At 34.2% G+C, this 10,425-nt stretch overlaps 1 protein-coding gene across 1 annotated transcript; it reads right to left on the minus strand.

Moving 5' to 3' along the window:
* Nucleotides 1-4,617: 4,617 nt before the first annotated feature.
* LOC123680924 (putative zinc finger protein 730) lies at nt 4,618-8,324 on the minus strand. The gene is made up of 2 exons (XM_045619047.1): nt 7,847-8,324; nt 4,618-5,054 (listed from the first exon to the last, which is right to left on the minus strand). The coding sequence occupies exons 1-2, from the start codon at nt 8,322-8,324 to the stop codon at nt 4,783-4,785; spliced, it is 750 nt and encodes a 249-aa protein (XP_045475003.1). The 3' UTR covers nt 4,618-4,782.
* Between the last annotated feature and the right edge of the window lie 2,101 nt (nt 8,325-10,425).

Consider the following 10,425-nt stretch of genomic DNA (forward strand, 5'->3'; position numbering starts at 1 on the left):
AAGGGTGAATGGTCAAACATATGTATTTTCTTATGGAAACCCTCATTTTTTATTGAATTTTCAGATTGTATGGAATAAATGAGGATTGTTCGAAGTTTCATAGGCTTATTTACCGTTTTTGAGTTATTTGGATTTTGCATAAGTTGGAGGGACTTTTTAAGAACCTAATAACTTCAAAATAAACAAATGTATTTAAATAAGATTTTGGAAGTGAACATAAGAGGAATGGAAGTGAACACTGACTTTTTGATATTCATCGAAATCTCTACTGGGTGTTCAAAATAAGATGATTCATTGATGACTTAAAAAAGTAATTGCACAACTTTGCTTCCGCCGTTGAAGTAAATATGGTGAGGCCGCTGTTAGTGAAAAAACAAGCCGAGAGTGGTTTCAACGCTTCAATAACAGTGATTTTTACGTCGAAGACCAGCATGGCGGTAGAAGAGAGAAGGTTTTCGAAGATGCAGAATTGAAGGCATTACTTGATCAAGACTAGTGACAAACGCAGCAAGAATTGTCAGGATCATTTGGAGTGACGCAACAAGCCATTCCTAAACGCCTGAAAGTCATGGGAATGATTCAGAAACAAGGAAATTGTGTGCCTTACAAGTTGAAGCCCAAAGATGTTGAACGACGTTTGTTTGCTTGTGAACAGCTGCTTGCAAGGCAAAGACGAAAGAGATTTCTGCATCGTATTGTGACTAGATACGAAAACTGGGTTCATTACGATAATCCCAAGAGCAGAAAACCATAGGGATATCCCGACCATGCTTCCACGTTGACGTCCAAACCGAATATTCTCGGTTCCAAGATCATGCTCAGTATTTGGTGGAACCAGCTCGGCATAGTGTATTATGAGTTGTTAAAACCGACTGACACAATCACAGGCGATCGTTTTCGGATGGAATTAATGCGTTGAAAGACAAACGCCCGCAATACAAAAAGAGACATGATAAAGTGATTTTACAGTATGACAATGCTCGACCCCATGTTGCGAAAGTGATCAAGACATACTTGGAAACGTTGGAATGAGAAGTCCTATCCCACCCGCCGTAATCTCAAGACGTTGCTTCCTCGGACTATCACTTGTTTCGATCAATGACACACGGCCTGGCTGACCAGCACTTCTGGTCTAATGAAGAAGTAAAAAAATTGATCGATTCTTGGATCCATTCAAAAGATGACCATTTTTTCAACGCGGGATTCGTACGCTGCCCGAAAGATGGGAAAAATGAATGGCCAGCGATGGACATTACTTTGAATCATGAATGTATGAACAGTTTTTCACAATGAAGCGTCGAATTTCGTAAAAAAAACGGCGGATGCAAAGTTGTACGCCTATGAAATTTTCAGATAACAACAAATCCATACCTACTCAAATTCAAATTCCGAGTTTCAAAACACCGATTGATTTCCATACTTGGAACGGAAACGACCTGTGTCAGTTCTCAATCCTGTCGTAAATCCAGAAATTTGCACAATCGACTTCAATCAATAAATTCAGAAGCGTAAATACGGACAAAGCTATCTATTATTGTATCTTCAGGATGACAGTTTGGGAAACGAGACATCCATTCAAAATGAAGGTAATTTGTCTGCCTTATTGAAGCAAGGAGAAATCCTAAATAAGTCGTCTTTTCTTCGTTCCCAGCGAGGGGGGATAGTATGTCAACAAACTCGAGATGAATACACACAGATAATAAGGTTTCTCGCTCTTCTCTCACCGGTTTTATTAGGGGTAAAGCTATTCCGAATGTTTTCATTATCACAAATTTTATGAAGTACCGAATTTACCTAAGTAGGTACATACTTTCATTGAAACGGAAAATTGGAGAAACAAGATGATCCACATTTGTGTTCGGTGCCTTCTTTAGTCCAGTAATTATGTAGTTTTACCTGGAAAGTAGCGTTTTGACAAGTAGGTTATCAATATAAACCTTCAACCCCCCAATTGAACAAAGTGAATTTTAATTTGAATTAAGTCATTATGAGATAATTATCTCGCTCTTTATACCTTCTATTCAATTCAAAAACGGTTCTCTAGAAAATTTAAAGTAGTCGGTCAATTCGTGATGGTTCCCACCAAGTCAACTAAGAAAATAAATTCTAAATAAATAAATTCTATCAAGTCCTAGTGGTTCCATTAGAAAAGTTCTGGAACTGACCTAATTCCATCCCTGTATAATAGTAGAGGAACTGAGGACTATCCAAATGAGGAAAATCAAGAAATTTAACATCAAATGTGTCGCGTTATACTGAAAATTTTTTGACTGTTTCAAACAACAATTCAAATTTTGTCATTTTGTGTCATAGAAAACAATTTTACCCAATCAGGGCCGGCGCGAGCAATTTTGGCGCCTGAAGAAAATAATTTTTTGGCGCCCCTGCTGAAAAAGTATCAATAAACAACCCCCCCCCTTTTCTCAACAAAAAAAATCATCTGCCCCGATGATAATTGGCCAGTTTTGATTTCTCTAGCGTTTTTGCTAATCGTTTCTTTCTAAAGTCGCTTCCACTAAGTTTCTTTTTTTTTCAGACATCTTCACCTACAATAAATTCTTGGATTTCTTTGACGCTGATGAACAATGCGTAAGTAATATATCTGATTCTCACATTCACAAGACACTGCGTACGATCGATGAAAGATTACCTATCACACCACAAGATACAAAGGGCGGTAAGGCAAGCAAAGCTTCGAAAACTAAATGGGATTAAAAACATGTATTCCGCTGAAAACATTAAGCATTTATTACTAATAATAATTATTACTAGTTTTGAATGCAGAATCGTAGAAATTTTCCATATATTGAATATGTGAACAACTTCCACGTGATTCGAAGTGTTGTTTTTCGTCTTTGTGAAATATATTCCATCCCTCATTCAATTAGTTCAATCAGGGTAATAGGCAATGCTGCTCATATTGGTTGGGTTGCCATATGATATTTATTGAACAGGCGGCTTAGTAAAGACGGTTTGGGGATTTTTATTGCAGGGAATTTTGATAAACGCAGTGAAGCGGACCATCCTTATGTTGAATCAAGACTATATTTTTTGAGAAATATGAAAGGGCGGATACAAACTGGGCTAAATTGCCGCCCTTTGAAAAGAGGCGCCTGTAACAGTCGCTTCACTGTTTCACCCCTAACGCCGGCCCTGCACCCAATCATGTCAACATTACACTGATAATTGCATTCAATGCTATCGTTGTTTGTTAATGAATATTACCTCGATGTTAATTATTCAAATTTTTCAAAGATATGCCTTCAATTCTTTCATTCTCGATAGATTACCCAGATTACCCAATAGTAATTTTTTACATTTTGCAGAGTTGACTTCTTCTAGAGAGGCAAGCTGGGTCACACTTTTTTTTTTATGACGAACTGTTCAATCGTTTGAACATAAATCTCATTTCATGATTTTAGTTCTGTTTCATGAGATTTCAATTTTTTTATGATGTTCTGGTACTCTGAGGTTTGGATTAATTTTTTCATAATAAGAATATCCTCTGTGATAAGGCTGTACCCCCATCCAAATCTACAGAAAAAAAATCAAAATGTTAGGTGGCTATCGATGAACATGAACCCCACATCAATAACTATGGAGAAAAAAGTTTTTTTTTAGGTAAATCTCAAAAATTATGTGCTCAAGATTCAGGGTTACCAAACCCTCTACCTAAGGGGATTAAAATTCACAAATTTTCAAATAAAATATGGCTTCTTCCAAATGAAAGTTGACTGCTCAGTTCCGAGAATATTCATACAGAAATTGTCGGCGGACAGTTTTATATGGGCCTGCCTGTAAAACCCGAAAACATTTCCGAGCTCAATATTAATATTTACTATTTAATGATCTTTTAATAGACATCATTAAGTCTTCTGCGAATGGATTTAGACTTTAGGGGCAGGTGTTAATGACAAACATAAACCAAAATAATTTCCGAGTTAATAAATACTCGAGTAGTTTAATGCTGATGGTCAACAAAATCAAATAATTTTAATACCAGTCAAACCGAAAGGACCTAACTTAGCCTAACAACAGCTAATAAATAACATTTTTTGCTTAAGTTAGATAATTGCTGGCTTTTCAGCTGAAAATCTGTTTTATCAAAAGCGTCAGACGCTTTCCATGGACCAAAACTTTAGTCAGGCGCTTCAAAGCTCTAAAAAAACATGAACTTCAGAACATCCTATCTGATTTCATACATTTCGCTTGAGAAGCACATAATTTCTTATAGACACCTTCGTCAGTTATTCAACTCGGTGTAAACTTCCTAAGCTATCTAACTAACCACTCAAGATAGCTCAGGAAAAGTATGTACACCAAATTAACGTACATTGAGAAATACATATCTCTGAATATGCAATAAAATAGAAGGTTTCCTATTCAATTTGAAAAAATTGTAAGTATTTCCGATGAAATTACAATCCTGTATGTCTGAAAAAATTTTGGGTGGGGCTCCAGACCCCTCTGGCTAGGGCCTTGATAGCTATTGTTGGTTTTCCATGAATGAATCGAGGTATAAAAATAATAAATAACAGCCAAAAACTCACAAGTTGAATACATACATAAAATTTAATAACAGTCTTTTCCTCTAAAAAAATATATTGTGTCCGTTTTCTGAAATTCTATGTACAATTTGAACACTGGTCAATATTATAAAAATATACATTATACATTAGCAAATAATCCAATTTGGACATGAGTCTTCTTTAAAATTTATCTATATACAAATTATTTTATAATCCAGATGGAGGTAATAAAAATTCATACTAGCCCCCCAATTTATACTAGCCCCCCTAGCAAAGGTGGCATCAATGGATAACTACCGGACCAGGCTTCATACGGCAACATTACAGGCACAGCGTAATAACCCTTGGGCTGAAAGTGAGTGCGATAATGTTTTTTTAAGTGATCTTTTCTCCCAAAACATTTTCCGCATTGTGTACATGGAAAAGGCCTAAGACCACTGTGGATACGTTTGTGTCGTGTGAGTTCCTCATTCCTTGTGAAGGTTTTCCCGCAGTCTGGCTCATCGCATTTGAACGGCCTTTCTCCTTAAAAGAAAAAAAAATCATTAGATATTGTCTGGAAGGGTTGTTATTTTTTTGGATACAATACAATTAATTTCGCATATAGTTTGAGAATTACCAGTATTAGTGTAGTGTGTAAGGTGGCATAAGGACACAGTAATAAAGCCTACCAAAAATAACCGAAAATTGAGAAAATGCAAGTAAAGAAACCAAAATCTTAAAGTCAATTTCAATTATTGGTAGTGAAGAACAAAAGCCTTCCTGCCAAAAATTCTCATCGCAAGGGTTCCAACGAAGAATTCCTCTTTAAATTTGAGTGGAGATTTCAAATAAACTAACTAAATCTGAACCCAGTTCTATCTGTTGTTGAGTTGATTTCTTCGATATTTTGCTTGAATTTTCTATTGTTCTGGTGGAGCGATCTACATAAAATTCTGTTCAAAGCTCCAAAATATTATTCGACATCTCAATACTAAATTTCAACGCGATCAGAGATAAGGTTACTGAAATACTCATTTTTTCTATTATATTTTGCATGAGTTTTCTGTAGTTTTAATGAAGCTAATAACACGAAATTCTTCTTGGAGTTGTTATTCTATAAATAAATGTTATGTCAAGAAAATTTTAAGTATTTTCTCATATTTTTATTGAATTTTCTATGATGAAGAAGGCATCAGTAAGAGAATCAAATTCAGTATTGAGCTCTCATCAATCAACATAAAATCAGTTATAAGCATGGAATACACAAAATGTTTATTGTAGAATGTTTGTAGTCAAAATTTATTTTTACTGGTTGGGCCCGTTATCTATTGAGCGAAGTTTTAAAAGAGCATATATTCCAAACAAGTACGAAACTCAGCTTAAACAAACCCTGTTTCGGTTGCAAATCAAAATAATCCTGCCCTCAAACTAATCTGATTTCGGGGTGGTGAACCCAAAGGGCCGAATATTCTATATTCACTTATCTCAACCCCTCTTGCACACCAACGTTGAGTTAGTTGCTCCGCCCTATACGAAAATGCATTAGAGGGTTCATTTTGTGGTCTACAAAAACGATTTTCACGACAAGCACTGAATGGATGATACGGCATATTTTATCCATGTATATTTGTCACTAGGAGAATTTTCGATAAAGAGGAAATTTTGATCATCAATCATCTGGAGTACATCTTGAAATTGAAATTTCGTGTTATCTAGAAATCAAATGAGATATCTCAAATATGAAATGAAAAAGATGATGATATGATAAAATTACAATACTTTGAGGAAACTTTTCCCTAATTCTACTAGTGAATTAAGAAAAAAATCAATTGACTCACAGGTAGGGATTCACGGCTTGGTGTTCTTTTCAAGCTACTTGTCAAGTAGTAGTGTTTCAATCTCAAGTTAAGTATTTAATTATCAAGTACTTGAATATTATCAAGCTACTCGATTTTCAGCAGTTTTATTGTGTAGTGTCACATCATTAAAAAAATGATAAAATGAGAAGGAACCTTACAAAAAACACTTTCATTAATTAAACTTATTGTATGAAAGAACCGAAAATATCAACTTTTTGAAATTGAAACCTGAATTGAATCACTATAAATCATAACAAAATGAAAAATAATGAACAAGTTATGTATTGAGAAACCTCAAAGATTTGTTTGATCTCAGAATTTTCCATCCAGGATCTAAGACACATGAGGCATAGATTTGTCGCATAACCTATTGCGGTTTTTGTAACTGTAAGAGCAGCTCTGGAAAATTGTCTTTCAATAGGAGCTGAAGATTCTGGCGTTGATAAAAAATCCTTGGCCATTTTGGCCAAGTTTGGAAAGATATTTCTGAAACTACCAAAATCTACCGATAGATTTCATATAAATGTGATAAAACTACTAATAAAGTCACACTGGCGAATGCTTCAGTCTTTCGGCACTCGAGGAATCCATTTATTTAGTCTAAGCGCGCACGAGATTGCAGAAATATATGCCGTGCGACGCGTGCATATCAAGCTCAAGTAACATCTAGTAGATTGATATCTAGTCAAGCAATAAATATCTAAAATGAAGTCAAGTCAAGTTTGTAATTTTTCACAAGCTTGATTTTCAAGTCAAGTAGTTGATTGAAATGTCGAGCTATTTAGCTCGATGAATCCCTAGTATAGAAAGAAAATTTTCACAGAATTTTATGTTTGCTGAAAAATACCAAATTCAGTTTAATTTTTTTATAATCACTCAAATATTCCTGCCAAATTTCAGAAGGATCTTATCATTGGAAACCATTATCTAGTGAAATCATATCTTAAATACAAGGTGTTCTACATAACTGGCTCTATTTGAATTCTGAAAATTGCGAATATGATATTCTCTACTAGGCTACAATATTTTTGCGACCTGAGTACTTTCAGTTTATCAAGGAATAAAAAATATTGTTTTTCTGCCGATGTTCTGTTCCAATTGTTGCATTGTACCAAACAGTTTTCCTAATATAAATTCATTGAAAACAACTGAAAGAACTGAAATATGCCCAGGCAGTATTTTGATCATTAGGCTTATTTTAAATATACTAACTACTATAATACTAAAGAATGTGGAAATGTTGTGAAACATTGAAATTAAAAAAAATATAAGCACAGGGTGTTTCAATATTGATCATAATCATAATTTTATTCAACATAAATAAACATGGTGAGTTAAATAGGTTTTCAATTCTAGAATTACCCGTGCGTAACAATATCTATTGAATAAAAATTTTGAAAAAAAGCTCGACCGAATATTTGTTTTTCAAATAATAAATTTATCATTTTAAAAAAAAAACCAAATTGAGAAAGTTACCTGTATGAATTCTGATATGCCCTTTCAGTTGTCCATTATTAGAAAATCCCACGTCACAGTGTGGACACTTGTATTTCTTCGGCCTCTTCTTCTTGGCGTTCAACATCCTCTCCTGATTCTCCTGTTCAACTACTCTCGCGTAGTCTTGCCAATAAGATCCATAATTTAAAAAGTCACCCTGCATGTAAGGTGAGTAACATGCAGGGTTAAACTGCTGAGCGTTAGGTACATTAACATCACAAGAAGAGTCTAACAACTCCGCCCAATGTTTAAAACTTCCGTAGAGCAAAGGCTTTTCTTCATTTTCCTGGTCTGAGATACTCTCAGTCCTACTTTTTTTTTCACAGTATCCTTTCTCCTGTTTATGTTCTTCAGAATGATGAGTTTCGTCTTCACTACTGCTAGATGTGTGGGTGGAGTAGTCCCAAGGTCGGAAGATCCTCGCTTTGCACTTTTCCGCATCACTTTCCATGTTCATCTTCCTGAAGCACGTCCACTTGAGTCACAACCAAAAATGACTTCACGATATTCGAGAGGGTATATAAGTCAGGGCAGGGGGTTGGCTTTTGGCAAGTGGGGATAGCTGCTACAACAATACATAACAGCCCTCTGTATTTATTGAATGAAATGGATCCTTTTCGGGCACTATCGCCCTTATGTCGTTAGTATTGTGGATAAGGGTAGGTTTGGGGCTTTTATTTGGATGGATAAGTGTTACCATTTTTGCACGGTTGTCTTTTTTTAATGCGACCATTTGTGGTCGGATTTAGTTGTTATCTCTACCCTAAGTGAGTTTTCAACACAAGTAATCCCCTGTAAGGAGATTCTTGACGTTTCTGTTGACGTTGAAGCTGTCGTACGTACCTGAAGCGATTTTTCACGGTTATCCCTTTTTTAATTAAATCAGCAGATTGAATGGGTCTTAGAGGGATAGAGTGAAATTTGTAGGTTTCAAATGTGACAGGGTTGTTTCGATGATTGGTCTGGCTTAATTAAATATACAGGGTGCTTCAACGGAAACTTGCCTCTCGAGTACGAAAAAAAACGTTCGAATAACACATCAATTTGCAAGCGATTTCTAAAAATGGAACGATGCACGTAGGGATTCATCAAGCCAAGTAGCTTGACATTTTAACCAACTACACTGAGAGAAGTGTTTATTTGATATTATCAAAAATGCATTAATGTTAATAAATCATTTATTGGATATATGGACAAACAAATATTGATTGATGGAAATAAATAATTTATTTGAAATCCCACCAATAATCATGATTTATTATTACACTTCATTTATTTACGCATAACTTATATTAATAATGCTGAAGAAATATCCATTCGAAGGAAATAAATATAGTTGAGGTTAATATATCATTGAGTAACAATTAACAAACCTTATTTATATGTAATATGTATACATGCTGAATGAAAAAAAATATTTCAATTCAGTAATGGTTAACGTATTTCTTAGAAAATTATTTTGGTTGTTTCTATTATTTATCCGATTGTTAGGGTCTGAGAAGAACCGTTTGCCAAATTAAGTAATTTTTTAAAGTTCATATTGAGGGTATCAGTCATTACATATGTGCTAAGCGGCGTTCAATAAGCCCATAGTAACATAGGATTTATATTCAAAAAGGAAATTCAAATCGAAGGAAAAGTTCAAGGACAGATCCTTCAAGGAGATGCGCTTCTCTTTGAGGGATGTGTCCTTAAACTTTTCTACAGATTGGATCGCTAGAATAGTTATGTTAGTTTGTTAATTTTTAATAAATCCTATATTACGAGTGAATAAATTATTGAACTCTTGTGAGAGTTTATTTATAAATAGCAAATGTTCGTTAACTACCAGTTGAAAATTTGTTGATAATAAATTTATGTTTTTTGTGGAGATACCCTAAGTTCATATAAATTATTTATAACCGAAATATATTAAATATTATCAAATACCTTGTAAACTAATATTTCATTCTCTATTGATAAACTTTTTTGAATGCATAATTTAACTATTAATGAATATATCAAATGTAAATCTGCTGTAATAGTTGTGAATAAAGAACCTCCAAATAAGTGCTTTATTAATAAAAAAATATGGATTTCTCTCAGTGTACTGACTTGAAAATTAAGCTTGTGGAAAATTACATACTTGTCCTTGTCTTGACTTAATTTCAGATATTTTTTGCTTGACTTGATATCAAGCTACTTTATATTACTTGCGCTTGAAATGAACGCATCGCATGGCATATATTTCTGCAATCTAGTGCGCGCTTAGACTAAATAAGGGGATTCCTCGAGCGCCGAGAGATCGAAGCATTCGCCAGTGTGACTTTATTAGTAGTTTTCTCACTTTTCTATGAAATCTATTAGTAGTTTTTGGTTCCAGAAATCTAAAAGCTGGAGCCACATTGAAAATATAAGTTCAAAAAACCATTATCAATTAATTTTTTCATTCAATATGAAAAAAAAGAGATTAGAAACAAGAGAAATATATTGAATTCATTCAAAAAATAGTACACACTCACATATATGTATTTTATAAAAAAAAACTAAATAGAATGGAATTTTTTCTCAGGAAAAAA

The sequence above is a fragment of the Harmonia axyridis genome, chromosome 5, assembly GCF_914767665.1.
Source record: "Harmonia axyridis chromosome 5, icHarAxyr1.1, whole genome shotgun sequence".
NCBI lineage: Eukaryota > Metazoa > Arthropoda > Insecta > Coleoptera > Coccinellidae > Harmonia > Harmonia axyridis.